The 18,199-nt window shown below is 31.3% G+C and overlaps 1 protein-coding gene and 1 long non-coding RNA gene across 10 annotated transcripts in view; one reads left to right on the top strand and one right to left on the bottom strand.

Moving 5' to 3' along the window:
- Positions 1-18,199, top strand: part of LOC101897704 (cullin-associated NEDD8-dissociated protein 1) — a 173,440-nt gene that overhangs the window by 111,324 nt on the left and 43,917 nt on the right. The window contains exon 7 of one of the 9 annotated variants that reach the window (XM_059130053.1): positions 9,018-9,111. The exons of the other annotated variants lie outside the window; for them this stretch is intronic. Within the exon in view, the coding sequence (XP_058986036.1) occupies positions 9,018-9,067 (50 nt within the window). The 3' untranslated portion in view covers positions 9,068-9,111. The remainder of the gene's footprint in view (positions 1-9,017; positions 9,112-18,199) is intronic. 9 annotated transcript variants of the gene reach the window in all.
- Positions 13,928-15,632, bottom strand: LOC131806136 (uncharacterized). The gene is made up of 3 exons (XR_009343981.1): positions 15,394-15,632; positions 14,999-15,260; positions 13,928-14,060 (listed from the first exon to the last, which is right to left on the bottom strand). It is a non-coding gene; the product is annotated as an uncharacterized LOC131806136 (long non-coding RNA).

The raw sequence follows: 18,199 nt of genomic DNA, 5'->3' as shown, positions 1-18,199 counted from the left end.
TCTGTGACAGCCCTGTATATTGCCGCATCTAATGAATTGAGGAAGAAGTTAACTGAAGCCCCGATACTTGTATATCTAGATTTTAATATACCATTTAAAATAACGGCAGATGCTAGTAACGTAGCTATAGGAGGAGTTCTGTCTTAGAACGACAAGCCCATAGCATACATATCCAGAACACTAAACGAGCACAAATTAATTATTCGACCATAGAGAAAGAATGCTTAGGAATTGTGTGGTGCCTTAAACAATTTAGACCTTATGTCTACGGAAGGAAGATTAAATTGTTTACAGATCACAAATCCCTTTTCTGGTTGAACAATTTAAAAGAACCAAATTCTAAACTAATGAGGTGGAGGATGCAAATAAGCGAGTATGATTATGAAATATATTACAAACAGGGTTACTTAAACAAAGTAGCCGACTGTTTAAGTCGAATAGAAATCCATAAAATTGATGAACAGGAGTCAAAAAAATTAATAAGTTTTAGTAAAAGACCCATCAATTTCCTTAAGAACCAAATTATCATAGAAAGAATATGTTCAGGATCAACTTCTATAAAAACAATAAAAATTCACAATTCAAACCGGAAGATTATTAAAGCCAAAGACTTCGATAACGATTTTGTTAAAACCATTATTTCAAATCACTTTTATGAAGGTAAACACAACGTTATTTACTTGACAGATGAATTATTTGAGATTTTCGAAAATGTTCACCGAGAATTTTATAAAGAACTAAAAATAACCAGATGTTTAAATAAATTAATTGACGTGATAAACGAGGAAAATTTACATGATATAATATCGGCAGAACATACAAGAAATAATCATAGAGGTATAGACGAAAATTTTGCCCAAATAAAAAGCACATACTAAAGAGTGATTTGTTTAGAGCTTGATAACTTTAAAAAAAAAAAACGCATAAAATTTGCAAAATCTCATCGGTTCTTTATTTGAAACGTTAGATTGGTCCATGACATTTACTTTTTGAAGATAATTTCATTTAAATGTTGACCGCGGCTGCGTCTTAGGTGGTCCATTCGGAAAGTCCAATTTTGGGCAACTTTTTCGAGCATTTCGGCCGGAATAGCCCGAATTTCTTCGGAAATGTTGTCTTCCAAAGCTGGAATAGTTGCTGGCTTATTTCTGTAGACTTTAGACTTGACGTAGACCCACAAAAAATAGTCTAAAGGCGTCAAATCGCATGATCTTGGTGGCCAACTTACCGGTCCATTTCTTGAGATGAATTGTTCTCCGAAGTTTTCCCTCAAAATGGCCATAGAATCGCGAGCTGTGTGGCATGTAGCGCCATCTTGTTGAAACCACATGTCAACCAAGTTCAGTTCTTCCATTTTTGGCAACAAAAAGTTTGTTAGCATCGAACGATAGCGATCGCCATTCACCGTAACGTTGCGTCCAACAGCATCTTTGAAAAAATACGGTCCAATGATTCCACCAGCGTACAAACCACACCAAACAGTGCATTTTTCGGGATCCATGGGCAGTTCTTGAACGGCTTCTGGTTGCTCTTCACTCCAAATGCGGCAATTTTGCTTATTTACGTAGCCATTCAACCAGAAATGAGCCTCATCGCTGAACAAAATTTGTCGATAAAAAAGCGGATTTTCTGCCAACTTTTCTAGGGCCCATTCACTGAAAATTCGACGTTGTGGCAGATCGTTCGGCTTCAGTTCTTGCACGAGCTGTATTTTATGCGGTTTTACACCAAGATCTTTGCGTAAAATCTTCCATGTGGTCGAATAACACAAACCCAATTGCTGCGAACGGCGACGAATCGACATTTCACGGTCTTCAGCAACACTCTCAGAAACAGACGCAATATTCTCTTCTGTACGCACTGTACGCATTCGTGTGGTTGGTTTAATGTCCAATAAAGTAAACTGAGTGCGAAACTTGGTCACAATCGCATCAATTGTTTGCTCACTTGGTCGATTATGTAGACCATAAATCGGACGTAAAGCGCGAAACACATTTCGAACCGAACACTGATTTTGGTAATAAAATTCAATGATTTGCAAGCGTTGCTCGTTAGTAAGTCTATTCATGGTGAAATGTCAAAGCATACTGAGCATCTTTCTCTTTGACACCATGTCTGAAATCCCACGTGATCTGTCAAATACTAATGCATGAAAATCCTAACCTCAAAAAAATCACCCTTTACTATCCAAATTTAAAAGAAAAAATAACTGAATTCATAAATAATTGCGAGATTTGCAATTTAGCTAAATATGAAAGAAAGCCTCAGTCAATACCATACATGATTTCAGAAACTCCAAAAGTGCCCAATGAAATAATTTATATGGATGTATTTTACTCTATCAATAAATCCCTTTTTATCACAATGATAGATAAGTTCACGAAGATTGCCCTTATTACTAAAATAGAGAACAGATCAGACGCCGAATTCAGGAAGGCTATTTTGAGATACATCAGTACGTACGGACATATAAAAAAGATTATAACTGATAATGAACTGGGTATGAAATCAAAGGGAATGAATAAATTTTTGAAGGACAAAAATGTTGAACTCAATCTTACATCAAGCTTAAATCATAACAGTAACAGTGATGTTGAAAGACTCCATAATACCATAAATGAACATCTAAGGATCTTAAAACATACTATGAGACATATTCCAATTGAAGAACTAATGATTCTAATTAATGGTTATTATAACGAAACTATACATAGCACTACCAATATGAAACCTATTGATTTTGTGAATGGTAAAATAAATGAGAAGGAATATAATGAAATACACGAAAAACTCGCAAAGAAGAAATAACTTAAAATCACAAAATTAAATGAAAATAGAACGAATGACATACCCATCGAGGATGGCATTAATTATATCAAGGAGACACGAGGAGGAAAAAATTATCTTAAATTTAGGAAGATAGTAGGAACTAAGGTTGACGATAATCATTTAAAAGACGAAAACTCCAATCATATATATATCAAAACACATGTAAAGAAGAGGAAAAGATTTCAAAAGATTTTGACAAAAATGAAGGATATTTGCCCCATCAAAGTTGGAGAAAAGAAGCTAATACGAATTAGTAGTAGCTAAACTTACAGTTGAGGAAAATATTAATTTATTGTATAAAACTTTGCCAAGTGATTCCATAAACGATAATATTTATAAAACATTGTCAAGGACTTTTAAAGAATTGGACATCAAATTGAAATCGATATTACCTAAGAAAAGGGAAAAAGAGTACAAATAAACATTATGGGAAGTACATTAAAAATTATTTCGGGAACAATGGACGAAGAAGATGGGCAACAAATAATGGAATCCTTAAGATCCTTGAATTCGGACACTTCAAATTTAATTGACGAAAACAATAAACAAGTTAGTATCAATAAAGGACTACAATCTCAAATAGAAAACCTAAAGCAGAATATAGAAAATCAACAGAGATATATTAAGAGTAATATAAACAATCTTATCGTCAATACTCAGATAAAAGATAACTTCCATTATATGAAAATCGTATTTTAGATTCATAATGATATAAACTCTTTATTACATTTCATTGATACCATAGAGGACGTCATTCTGACGAGCAGATTAGGCATAATAACAAGAAATATGTTGACGGACAAGGAGAATGATTTAGTTAGGTCAACGGACGAGTGTAGAGAAATCAAAATAGCTTCCTTAATTTTTGAAAATGACATTATTTTGACCACGTTTCAGTACTCAAATTTAAGTCCCGGATACTTAAAACGAATCGAAAGTGACAATCATACCGAGGCATTAACTTTAAATTTTATAAATATTAAAAATGTGGAGATCAGAAAAGAACTAGCAAAATCAAAACAAAAGATAACCCATAATAATATACTATCGCACATAATAAGACTTATTGTATTAATTGGTTCCATTCTACTACTCGCAAAATATTTAATAAAGTATGTGACAATGAACAACAAAAATGCAAGCTAAGCATTTTGACCATTGATATGAAAAAAGTTCTAGCTATAAGTCAGTTGAAGTCATTGTTCATGGAATAAAGTTCAAAACTGGGATCACTGCATTTTATTTATTACTAATTATTACTTCTCGACACATAAGTTGAGCACCCCCGCGCTGTAGCATATTACTATCATATTGGAAGGTGATGGACTAAATGACATTTTAACGAAGCAGGAGCACGTTGGATTTCGGCCTTACTACTCGCCGTAATGGGGTGGGTTCTAAGCTTCAGGTCAATCCTTCAACTACGTAATATTATTTCAAAGTACGTGCTCCAGTTTTATTGAAGTAAATATAATTGATAGAGGGTTTCCATTGTGGCTAGTTTAAATTATTAGAACGTCCAGATGTTTTGCATCCATTGTACCCTCCCAACCGAAAGTTGTGCTGATTTGTGCTAACCTAGCACAATTTTTCCTCTATACATTGAAAATTTGTATTTCCACTCGTTATTAGTTAAAATTGGAAAAAAAAATACATATATAACGAAAAATGCTTCTAATTTTTGTAAAAAACCAAATATCGAAATGGGGTAAATTGTGCTGAGTTGTGCTCACTTAGCATAATTTTCGTCCATACATAACGAATTTCCACCTTTACTCGTTACTCGCCAAAATTAAAAAAAATTATAACTTTTGTAGTATGTGGAATTTTTGTAATATGTCGAATTTTTGAAGAGTTGTGCTGAATTGTGCTCACCTAGCACAATTTTTCGTCCATACATTGAAAATTTGTATCTCTACTCGTTACTAGTTAAAATTAGAAAAAATATTCCTCTAATTTTTGAAAAAAAAAAAAAACAAATACTGAGATGGGGTAAATTATGCTGAGTTGTGCTCACTTAGCACAATTTGCGTCCATACATAACGAATTTCCACCTTTACTCGTTACTCGCTTAAAATTAAAAAAATTATAACTTTTGTAGTATGTGGAATTTTTGTAATATGTGGAATTTTTGAAGAGTTGTGCTCACCTAGCACAATTTTTCGTCCATACATTGAAAATTTGTATCTCTACTCGTTTAAATTGAAAAATCAAAATCGCATATTTAGAAAGAAGATATCGAAAAACTAAAAGATGTGCTGATTTGTGCTAACCTAACACAATTTTTCGTCCATACATTGAAAGTTTTGTATTTCCACTCGTTACTCGTTAAATTCGTAAAAATCAAAATCGCATATTTAGAAACAAGATATCAAAAAACTAAAAGTTGTGCTAACCAGCACAATTTTTCGTCCATACATTGAAAATTTGTATTTCCACTCGTTACTAGTTAAAATTGGAAAAATACATATATAACGAAAAATTGCTGTAATTTTTGTAAAAATTCAAATATTGTGATGCGGTAAATTGTGCTGAGTTGTGCTCATTTAGCACAGTTTTCGTCCATACATAATACTCGTTACTCGCTAAAAATTAAAAATATGTATAACATTTGTAATATGTGGAATTTTTGAAATCTGCAACTTGTGCTGAATTGTGCTCACCTAGCACAATTTTTCGTCCATACATTGAAGATTTGTATCTCTACTCGTTACTCTTTAAATTCGTAAAGATCAAAATCGCATATTTAGAAGGAAGATATCGAAAAACTAAAAGTTGTGCTGATTTGTGCTAACCTAGCACAATTTTTCGTCCATACATTGAAAATTTGTATTTCCACTCGTTACTAGTTGAAATTCGAAAAAATACATATATATCGAACAATTCCTCTAATTTTTGTAAAAATTCAATTATCGAGATGCAGTAAATTGTGTTAACCTAGCACAATTTTTCGTCCATACATTGAAAATTTGTACCTCTACTCATTACTCGTTAAAATCGTAAAAATCAAAGTCGCATATTTAGAAACAAGATATCGAAAAACTAAAAGTTGTGCTGATTTGTGCTAACCTAGCACAATTTTTCGTCCATACATTGAAAATTTCTATTTCCACTCGTTACTAGTTTAAATTGGAAAAAATACATATATAACGAAAAATTGCTGTAATTTTTGTAATAATTCAAATATCGTGATGCGGTGAATTGTGCTGAGTTGTTCTCACTTAGCACAATTTTCGTCCATACATAATACTCGTTACTCGCTAAAAATTAAAAATATGTATAACATTTGTAATATGTGGAATTTCACCTAGCCTAGCACAATTTTTCGTCCATACATTGAAGATTTGTATCTCTACTCGTTACTCTTTAAATTCGTAAAAATCAAAATCGCATATTTAGAAGGAAGATATCGAAAAACTAAAAGTTGTGCTGATTTGTGCTAACCTAGCACAATTTTTCGTCCATACATTGAAAATTTGTATTTCCACTCGTTACTAGTTGAAATCCGAAAAAATACATATATATCGAAAAATTCCTCTAATTTTTGTAAAAATTCAATTATCGAGATGCAGTAAATTGTGCTAACCTAGCACAATTTTTCGTCCATACATTGAAAATTTGTATCTCTACTCGTTACTCGTTAAAATCGTAAAAATCAAAGTCGCATATTTAGAAACAAGATATCGAAAAACTAAAAGTTGTGCTGATTTGTGCTAACCTAGCACAATTTTTCGTCCATACATTGAAAATTTGTATTTCCACTTGTTAGTAGTTAAAATTAGAAAAAAATACATATATAACGAAAAATTCCTCTAATTTTTGTAAAAAATCAAATATCGAGATGGGGTAAATTGTGCTGAGTTGTGCTCACTTAGCACAATTTTCGTCCATACATAACGAATTTCCAACTTTACTCGTTACTCGCTAAAAATTAAAAAAATTTATAACTTTTGTAATATGTAAAATTTTTGAAATTTGCAAGTTGTGCCGAATTGTGCTCACCTAGCACGTCCAAACATTGAAAATTTGTGTCTCTACTCGTTTAAATTGAAAAATCAAAATCGCATATTTAGAAACAAGATATCGAAAAACTAAAAGTTGTGCCTAGCACAATTTTTCGTCCATACATTGAAAATTTGTATTTCCACTCGTTACTAGCTAAAATTGGAAAAAAATACATATATAACGAAAAATTGCTGTAATTGTTGTAAAAATTCAAATATCGAGATGCAGTAAATTATGCTCACCTAGCACAATTTTTCGTCCATACATTGAAAATTTGTATCTCTACTCGTTACTCGTTAAAATTGGAAAAAATACATATATAACGAAAAATTTCTGTAATTTTTGTAAAAATTCAAATATCATGATGCGGTAAATTGTGCTGAGTTGCGCTCACTTAGCACAATTTTTCCCTTACTCGTTACTCGCTAAAAATGTATAACTTTTGTAATATGTGGAATTTTAGAAATCTGCAATTTGTGAGGTCCGTTACGATAAATTCCGAATTTAACTAGAGTCACAATTTTGACAGAGAAAATAACATAGCTATGTGAGCGTTAACTGAGCTGCATAAAAATTGTTTTTTCCTTAATATATTTTCAAATACTTATCGTATAAAAACGCTAACAAAATGTATTATATAATCATAATTATATATTATATATTATATTCCAAAGATTGTAAGGCTACATACACCCATTAACTCGTAGCACAATACTATGTGCCAGGACAAAATTACACCAAACTGTGCCGGTACAATATGGGTACCTACGGAAAGCTTATGAAGTCTACTATCCATTGGCGTTAAGAAAATTATAGAAAGTTCCGGCCAATTCCGAGGTATATGGTTATTTCTGGAGGTATCCTTGGAACAGGATAACTCCATTGGCCAATATGCCTTCCAGGACAATTTTTTTTATTTATTTAAAACTTTATACAATTCAGTACTTAAATTTATTCTTAATAGATATATTATAAGTACATTATAGAGGCTTAAACTTGGCAAATTTGTACAAAAGTTGTACTTAAAGTGAAATAATACAATATTGATAATTTGTCATAGAAGTTAAATAAAAATATTATCCATTTCATTATAAATATATTTTTTTAATTTCGCTTTTAAATAATGATATTCTCCGAAGGTTCTTCAGTTCATTAGGTAGTTTATTGAACTCTATACATCCTATATACGATTCTTTTTTGTTTAGTTAGTTCAATTCTACACCGATCTACCCTCAGATTTGTGTTGTTTCTTGTGTTAAAAACGTTTTGATTCACCAAAAATTTAAAAATACAATAATAACCGCAATTTGAAAATACAACATAGCGGCATAACAGAAGGAAACACCTGTTTGTACAGTTAACTAGTTGGGTATAAACTTGGAAGATTAGTCACAATTTTTAAAGCCTTATTTTAAAGCCTTAGCGAATTAAATTCAACACTTTTTCGGAAACCATATAATAATGTTAAATAGTTTAGATGACTATGTATCAATGATTGGTAAATCAATAACTTTGTTTCATAATTAAACTTATTTTTAAACTTATACAAAAGACCCAAAGCTCCTGACACTTTCTTCTGCACATGTTGAATATGGTAATCCCATGATAAATTACTTTGCAAATATAGGCCTAGATATTTTACAGAATATACCTCTCTAACCTAAGTGACAGCATAGCGAAACAGTTTTTTTTTTTTTTAAACATTATCGTAACCTGAACTAATTTTCTTTGATAACTGAAGAATTACATGTTTCACTTCATGTATGGTTGTATAATTGAAGTTAATATGTATATTCATCCAATTTACAGTTCTCATTGAGTTCCAGTAATCACTACCATCACAATGCGTGTTCTCAATTCTTCCACAGAATCCAAAAAATATTGGTTAAAAGTATTGACTTTTTCAAAATCATCCGAAATCATGGTACCGTCATCTCGTCTGATGTTAATGACGAAGGACCGTCTTTTGACCTGCCAAGATTTTTGTTTAAAAACTTCCAGCATTTGGCTGGTTCGCTACGTAGGCTTTCAAGGTTATAACTGTAGTAATTACTTCTTGATTCTCTGCAAGATCTCTTTATAATTTTACTCATAGACTTAAGCTGTTTTTCTATTAAATAACCACCTTTATTTTTACGTCTGGATTTTAATAAATTTTCCTTAAATTCTATTATTTTTCTCAGGTTCTAATAGTTGTAGATTCTTCCAAACATTTCTGAATTTTGGTTATTAAGTTGGCCATATCAACCGATGGATTTCCAGTAATACAAAACATAGGTAAATCTCGTTCAGTGCATCGTATCAAATTATCTTGATTAATAAAAGAGTAAGTTTTATTATTGCTGGCATGATCCACAATGGAATTACCTACACAAAAGTAAACGATGTTATGGTCAGTCAATTCACACTCTACAGAGACTATATCGGAAATACCTTCAAAATATTAATAAAGAATAACAACTTTTTTTGGTGCCATCGTCTAACATATCTATGTTAGCATCTCCAACAAACATACATGGATATATCCCAAATTTGTTTAACGTTTCGTCTACAAAGGAAAGAAATAAATTGGTTGGGCATTTTTGGGATCTATAAAATGAAACAAGCCTTACAGGTTTACCAAGCCATTTAACTTCGGCCAAACTGATTTGAACCAAATCTCTAAAATTACGACTTTCGCACAAAACAATATCAAACTTTATGTCATTCCTAACATATACAGAAGTTCCTCCAAACCCATCAGCTCTACAACAGTGCACCGCTCTGTAACCAGCTGAGAAACTTCGCTCTTAAACCAGATTCCTGCACAGAAACAACACAAGGCAACTTTGACAAACTCGATAGCAATGTCCTGAACCTATTAAATTTATTAATGGAAGATAAGCTTTTCATATTTATTGACATTACATTGAAAGGTATATTATTCAGAATTTGTAAATGTTTTTTAAATAATGCAAATTCACTAAAGTAATTATTTGACATAAAAAAAAAGAAAAATGGATTTTATTCAAAGTTGATAACACTTATTAAAAAAGAATGTTTATAAAATTTACGATGATAGATATGTCTCTTCTTCATCAATAGCTTCATGTTGGCATCTTTCTCGGGTGGTTTTATAAGTTGTTGCTTCAAGCAGTAATTTATTGACATCATCCTCATTACGGATTACTCTGGGCTTCGATAATTCGCTTCGTTTTGCAAACACTTTCCCACCAGCAGCATAAACCGAGCGAAAACCAACGTTCTTTAATGATTTGGCATAATTGAATAAAATCATAGTCTCACAGCTTAGAAAATCATTAACATACACATTTTTTGTTTCTTCATTTTCCTTTAAATTCTTTTTCATCGACATGATTTTGCTTTTCGTTTCTTTTGATTTCGTTTTAACAACAATCGATTGAGCAGTATTCTTCGATTGTTTCTTTCTCATAAAGAATACATCTTCAATATTTTCTTCGGTTATGTCAACACATTGCCGTAGCATTATCAGTTTTTACAACACCAGATATAATGCAATCATTTTTTTACTCTCTCATTATTAATGTATTTAATAGAACTTCTCAAGACTTTAACTTCTTCTCTTAAATGTTTGTTTTCTTTTTCAATTATTTCTAATTTTCTTTTATTTTCATCAACTCCTTTAAGTATTTCGTCATATTGCTTTGACATGAAATTTTTAGTTTCATGCATTGCTGTTAATTGATCCAGTTTCTTTAGCTCTCTTTTTATTAAGTTCAGCTCAGTTTGAAGGCTTCCACTACTCTCACTACAAAGGTAACACACAAAGTCTTCACATTCATTTTTTAAGAGATGTTGATATTCTCTTTTGTTCAGCTTAGTGCACACAACGTGAAGAATTTTTTTTACATTTGTCGCACTCAATTGATTCTTCTTCTTCATTTACAACAAGATTGCATTGTCCACAAAATATTTGATTGTTTTTCACACTTCTTCTACTTTTACTAGGCATTCTCGATGTTACCCGAAAAAAATAGTTTTTAAAACATATGAAGATATATTTTTGAAAAGACAATCGATAATATTTGCCAGTTTTTTTTATTAATTTCGACTTGTGTAGTACGGAGCTCTATTTCACGATGTTCTCACGTTAAGGATTGCTAACTGCCGGCACAATATGGGTACCTACGGAAAGCTTATGAAGTATACTATCCATTACTAATGTTCATGCATACATACAACTTCTATTTACAGTTATATTTGGAAGAGAGCAAAAAATGTTTCGTTTCTGCTTTGTTGTGCGGCCAACCAAGCCAACACATCATCAACGCAAAAACAGACTTCTCACCCTCCCGTCTTCTTTGTAAGTCACCTATAACACCAACTAAAAAGTAATCGAGAGCTCTGTTGTTTAGTTCTTTGACAAAAATCCTCTCTGCACCCATAAAAAAATATGTTCTAACATATAAAATATGTTGGTACCCAACAAATAAAATTGAGTTATGTTACAAAATGTTGTAACCAGTCCCAAACAAATATATGTTTGGATCCAAATATATTTCTAACATATATTTTTCTGCGTGCACCATCGCCATACGTAAAAGTACAGATTTGTTCTGTGCGGTGTGGAACACTTCACGGGATACACATCCAGTCGAAGCTGCACAATTTCCCGAACTAGATAGACTGGAACTCGAATTTTGAGGAACATTCGAATTACCCAATGTAATATCATCACGGTGCAACAATATTTGATGCGCCTTATTGTACTTAGAACAACGACATTTGCTATCGCATTTTTTACTTCATGTTCGTTACGAAGACAATTTATAAAAAGATGGTGACGTTTCATAACTTTACAAATAATCCAATTAGAACTTTTCAAAGCGCGGGGGGGAAGAAGATGAAAGATAGGATTTATCTTTCACACTCTGCTCACAAAGAGTCTGAGTTATTTTTGGCAGTCATTGGAGAGACAAAAACACAATAATTGGATGCCAATTTTCCGTTTTGACCTCTTAAGTGGCCATCGAAGCTAAACATCCATTTATACCGCGTTGGGTCGTCTTTAATCCTGAGCTAGTCTCACTATAGAGAACAGGAATATCGAATAAAACTTTCAAAAAGGAAAACTAGCACAACTCTTCCCCACAAAATCTGAATCTGAGAAGGGTTTTCGAGTGAAGCCTCATTCGAAACATTCAATTGGTTTCGCGTTTCAACCGACGTTTTCGGCAGAATTGGATTAGGTGATTTTCCTAGGGTTCCACCCGGGGTTTCTAATAACGACGCTACTGAAACACTAACACTTGAATTAACAGAAGTAGAACGAGTCCTTTTAAATTGATCTAACTTCCTATTAATCGAAGCCTGGCGTCTCAGATAGAGTTGAAATGATGCATTATACAAGTGCCATTCTTCGCAATCTGGGACTAAGTCGCCTATTATTAAAGATAGATTAGAAGAAAATGTTTTCATTTCAGATGCAGACATTTTAAACTTAAATTTCAGAAGAGCATCACTATTTAAAATGGGTGGCTTATTCTTACAGTTAGGACCATAATTAAATACCAAAATGCGATAATTTAACTGTTCTAAAGTAAAAAACTTATATTTTGTAATAAATGAATTTAAAATGAATATCAAATCGTAATGGCAAACACTCTCCAGCAAATCATGCATAACATCAATGGCAAAGTTGTTAAGTACATTAAAATGTTCTAATTTATTCCAAACGCATGTTTCTTTTATGCCTGTCTGTCTAGCGTCTGATGTCATTATCAGCATAATTAATGACATTTCGCAACAAACTTGATTTTTCTTCACAAGATGTCTGCGTATCGCAACGTTTCATTTTGCAAAATCTACAAAAAAAATTGCTTTGAAAACTTTCTGAAAATCCGAGAACAGTATTCAACCCCAAATTATCGCCTAGAACCAAAACAGAAACAATTTTTACGACCTTATATCCTTCTATTTCTGAATCTAAAATTATTCCCTCACTCTCTAGGATGTTCAGACATTTTATGAATGGTGTGAATACACGGGAATTTCCAAATTGTTTCCTGTCTTCACTAAAGAGAAGCATTCCTGTATAAATATTTTGTTATTTCGAAGACATATGGTCTGGCATACACGCGACTTTTACATACACAACACAAATTTTTTGGATGCCAGCGTGCGAAGCTAGAGCATTATTCGGTTCAAAGTCATCACTGAAAATAAATAAAGGCAAATAAAATATTTCTTTCGATTTTGGATATTTAGATATTATTTTCTTCCAGTGATTACTTTGAACATAGTTTTTTATGGTGCCATTATTTTGGTCTGTCAACAAATTTTGGTAATATAAAATAATGTCGCGAAGAAAAGGCGTAGAATTGAAAAGAACGCCAAAAAATATTTTTAAAGGAAATATCCCTACAGTATTATTAATTTTTTTTAAAACAACTGAATTATCCAAGTCCATACATTCATTAATTTCATCTTGTATATTATGATATTCAATATCGAAAAATAATTTACTACGTTTTAGTTCTGATATAATTTTGTATTCTGAATTTAATTGGCTTGCTTGTATTAAATTACACACAGATAAAATTAATTCCTTTTTCTTTTCATTGTCGTCCCATTTTGAAAGCAGTAACTGCAGATAAAAAGGTATTTTTAGTAAAACAGCACTATTTGTTTAGTATTTGTTATTGCTGAATTCCGTGAAATTGTCTTATGACTGTATATTTTAATAAATACTTTCAGCAATTCCATTCGAATCTGTTCTATTTTTAGAGACAATAAAGTGCTAGATTCAAAATCTTCATTAGCCACAGGCTCTGAATATTGTTGTAAATATTCGTTTGAAATATGATGAATATCTAGTTCTTGACTAACTACAGGCTGATGTTCATCTGATCTTTCTCTAAGTTCAACACATAAATGTTTTCTCAAATGGGATCTAAATGATTCTATATTGGTGAATTTACGACTACAAACCATTACTAACATCCTTTACCACATAGTGGTGTAGGCTATAAACCAATATCTTACATGGGAGAGACTCATTTGCTTTACGCTTAAGGTCCTTGCGAGATCTTCGACTTATTATTCCATCAGAACGTAAAGATGTCCTTTTGTTATTGTACGCACTCCACAACTTTCCTCTAGCAATACAGCCTTTCTCAGAGGGGAGGAAGTATGCAGAAGCTAATTCGGTATAAAAAATGTGGACAATCGATTCGGCCAGAACTTCAAAATCTTCACGTTTAAGTCTGAAAGATATTTTTTAATAAATAAATAACGATAATTATTGAAGTAATAACAAATAATAAAAGCAAAAAAATATAAAACTTTTGCAAATATTAAAAACAAAATAATTATGAAACTGATGAAAATCAATAAAATATTGATATTAATAATTAATATTAAATTATTAACACATTTTTATTTTATCAATAACAACAATATATTATTTATAAAAATTAAAACATAATAAATTAATATTAGAAACATAATAATTTTAAGCATAATAAAAATTGTAATAATTAATATAATATTAATATCAGTAATAAACAATTGTAAAAATAATAATATTAAAATAAAAATTCTAATTATAAAAATATTAAAGAAAATAAAAAAATATGTTTCATTATTATTAATTTTTATTTTCGCTATTGATAAAAATTAATTATTAAGATAAAATTACGATTATTATTAACATAAAAAATAATCCTAAAATTAATAAAGTAAATGTATTTTATATTCAATTTTTAATATGTTCATTATTATTTATAATGAAAATAAAAAATAATAATAATGAGACATAATTTTTTATTTTCTAAAATATTTTTTATAATTAGAATTTTTATTTTAATATTATTATTTTTAACAATTGTTTATTACTGATATTAATATTATATTAATTATTACAATTTTTATTATGCTTAAAATTATTATTATGTTTCTAATATTAATTTATTATGTTTTAATTTTTATAAATAAAATATTTTTGTTATTTATAAAATAAAACAAAATGTTGTTAATAAGTTTATACTTTATATTGTGTCAATTCTCATAACATTTCTATTTTATATTAATTTTTTAATTTATTATTATTACTATTATTCTTAATATTTGTTATTATCTTTATTTATTTATTATTTTTCCTTTTATTAACATCACTATTTTTTCAATAAAGTAAAATACTTACAATCTGTTGGGGTCTTCTTTTAGACATTCGTCAATAATGGCCTTCGAAATATTCACCCTATCCTTATTTTGCAGGCGTTTTTCTTCAATAAAAGTTCTCCATATTTTGTTGATAGCCGGAATTGACTTTATGGACTGTATGTCAGTCTTTAATATTGAAATTACATTTGTTTTTGGAGTAAAATCCTCAGAACCACCTACAGATTCACACTCCGATAAAGTACCACTAACTGTCGATGCTGATGCCACTGATCGAACGGAGTCTAAATGAAAATTAATTATGTACATACCTTATTTAAAAAAAGGAAAAAATATTAACAGTCTGTTTCTTTATTTTGAAACGAAAGTGTTTTTGTTTCGACATACAGAAACAGGCTGTAAATGCAGTATACTTACCTCCAAATTGCAACTCAATATGAAAAGTTGGTGTTGATATATATTGATGAATAACTTTTTCAAACTGGTCTTCTTTTATAGTTACACCAAAAACTAAGGCTGTTATATTTCATGGGGCATAAATTTTAAATTCCAACGTGGCTGCTTTTATAAAGCTTTGTAGATTTAAAGGCTCTGTTGCTTCGACAAATAATTTGTCTTCCCCCAAAACAGTTGGTATCAACATTTATTAAAACACTTCTGATACGACGCAAAGGCACAAAACAACTAAAAAGAATAAAAAAAGAACACAACCAGAATGCATCAGTCATCACAGCAACAAAAAAACATCCAAACAACTTGAGACACGCGCAAATTTTACGCTCTTTTGCTCTCATCAAGCAAACACTGCCGATCGCTGCTGTAACTATGTGCGGTGTGTGCGCGGCGAAAGGGATGGAAACTGTTGCTGAGACGTTTATTTCTTTTCTATTGTCCATGCACCCAAAAATGCCTACTTGGGAAAGAAATCGTTACAACAACAACACACAAAAAATTGACTCCTCTGTAAATATGTCGGTGTTTATGCGAAAAACGCATGTATGTATGTATGCATGAACATTAGTAAGAAGTAACGTCTCAGCAACAACTAGAAAATTCACACCGCACAACAACAACAACGAAAAAACATGCAAAAAGTTTTTTCTTTGTTGTTGTTGTGCGGTGTGTATTTTCTAGTTGTTGCTAAGACATTACTTATTACTAATGTTCATGAATACATACAACTTCTATTTACAGTTATATTTGGAAGAGAGCTTTGTTGTGCGGCCAACCAAGCCAACACATCATCAACGCAAAAACAGACCTCTCACCCTCCCGTCTTCTTTGTAAGTCACCTATAACACCAACTAAAAAGTAATCGAGAGCTCTGTTGTTTAGTTCTTTGACAAAACCCCCTCTGCACACATAAAAAAATATGTTCTAACATATAAAATATGTTGGTACCCAACAAATAAAATTGAGTTATGTTACAAAATGTTGCAACCAGTCCCAAACAAATATATGTTTGGATCCAAATATATTTCTAACATATATTTTTCTGCGTGCACCATCGCCGTACGTAAAAGTACAGATTTGTTCTGTGCGGTGTGGAACACTTGACGGGATACACATCCAGTCGAAGCTGCACAATTTCCCGAACTAGATAGACTGGAACTCGAATTTTGAGGAACATTCGAATTACCCAATGTAATATCATCACGGTGCAACAATATTTGATGCGCCTTATTGTACTTAGAACAACGACATTTGCTATCGCATTTTTTACTTCATGTTCGTTACGAAGACAATTTATAAAAAGATGGTGACGTTTCATAACTTTACAAATAACCCAATTAGAACTTTTCAAAGCGCGAGGGGGAAGAAGATGAAAGATAGGATTTATCTTTCACACTCTGCTCACAAAGAGTCTGAGTTATTTTTGGCAGTCATTGGAGAGACAAAAACACAATAATTGGATGCCAATTTTCCGTTTTGACCTCTTAAGTGGCCATCGAAGCTAAACATCCATTGATACCGCGTTGGGTCGTCTTTAATCCTGAGCTAGTCTCACTATAGAGAACAGGAATATCGAATAAAACTTTCAAAAAGGAAAACTAGCACAACTCTTCCCCACAAAATCTGAATCTGAGAAGGGTTTTCGAGTGAAGCGTTTCAACCGACGTTTTCGGCAGAATTGGATTAGGTGATTTTCCTAGGGTTCCACCCGGGGTTTCTAATAACGACGCTACTGAAACACTAACACTTGAATTAACAGAAGTAGAACGAGTCCTTTTAAATTGATCTAACTTCCTATTAATCGAAGCCTGGCGTCTCAGATAGAGTTGAAATGATGCATTATACCTCTGATCGATTTCATCTATTTCTTCTGTAGATGTCTCTACAGACGTCATCATGAAATCACAGCTTTTTCGAGCTTTTGCTGTACTCCTTCAAACAAGTTTTCTAATCCATTGATTTGGGATTTTAAAGTCTTGAAGCTCTAATAAACACATCGATTGGAGTCAAGACATTTTGAAAGTAATTTACAATAACTCTACTACTACGGAACAAACACAACAAGCTCAATTTGCTCTGAAAATTAGCCAAAAACCAAATCCTACTTCGCACAATATACGAAGGAGCCACAAATCAAAGCAAAAGCTCAAAACTTTCGAAAAGTTATACCAAATTTCTAATCTGTTCAACAAACGTACTGAAAAGCTTCCAAGAAATTTCAAAAGCCGCACTATAGGGCCAAAAAATTCAACAATTTTCGCGAAATAGTTGCCTTGAACCTCTCACGCTATAGTGAAAAATGAAAATTTGAACTATTAATTCCAAAATTATAATCTCCGATGAGAGATTAAGCAGCCGCTACAAAAGTACCACGAATAATGTGTTTAGATTAAGAAATAAAAATAAAATATTTGAAAAATATATCAATAAATATACATAAAAATTTATTCAATTATCTAAAAATTTTGTATTTTTCAGGTAATTTTCCAAAAAAAAAAAAAAAACATTTTCGCCAACAAAATATTCAAAATATTGTAGCTTTCTGACGAAAATATAGAGATTATTTCGATATTATATCAAAAGTTACCTACAATTTAGTGAACTAAACGTGATTTTCCAAAAAAAAATTACCAAAAATTAAATTTCCGAACAAAATTCCCAAAATTAATTAAAAATTTTAAATTCCGCACGAAAAATTATATATTCTAAGACTTTTTACTAAAACGTCGTATTGACCGATCGTAGGGTGCACGCGTTATTTACTTTTTCC

The sequence above is a fragment of the Musca domestica genome, unplaced genomic scaffold, assembly GCF_030504385.1.
Source record: "Musca domestica strain aabys unplaced genomic scaffold, Musca_domestica.polishedcontigs.V.1.1 11, whole genome shotgun sequence".
In the NCBI taxonomy this organism is placed as follows: Eukaryota; Metazoa; Arthropoda; class Insecta; order Diptera; family Muscidae; genus Musca; species Musca domestica.
Note: the sequence above shows the minus strand (reverse complement) of the source record. Positions and strands in the feature narration are given on the sequence as shown.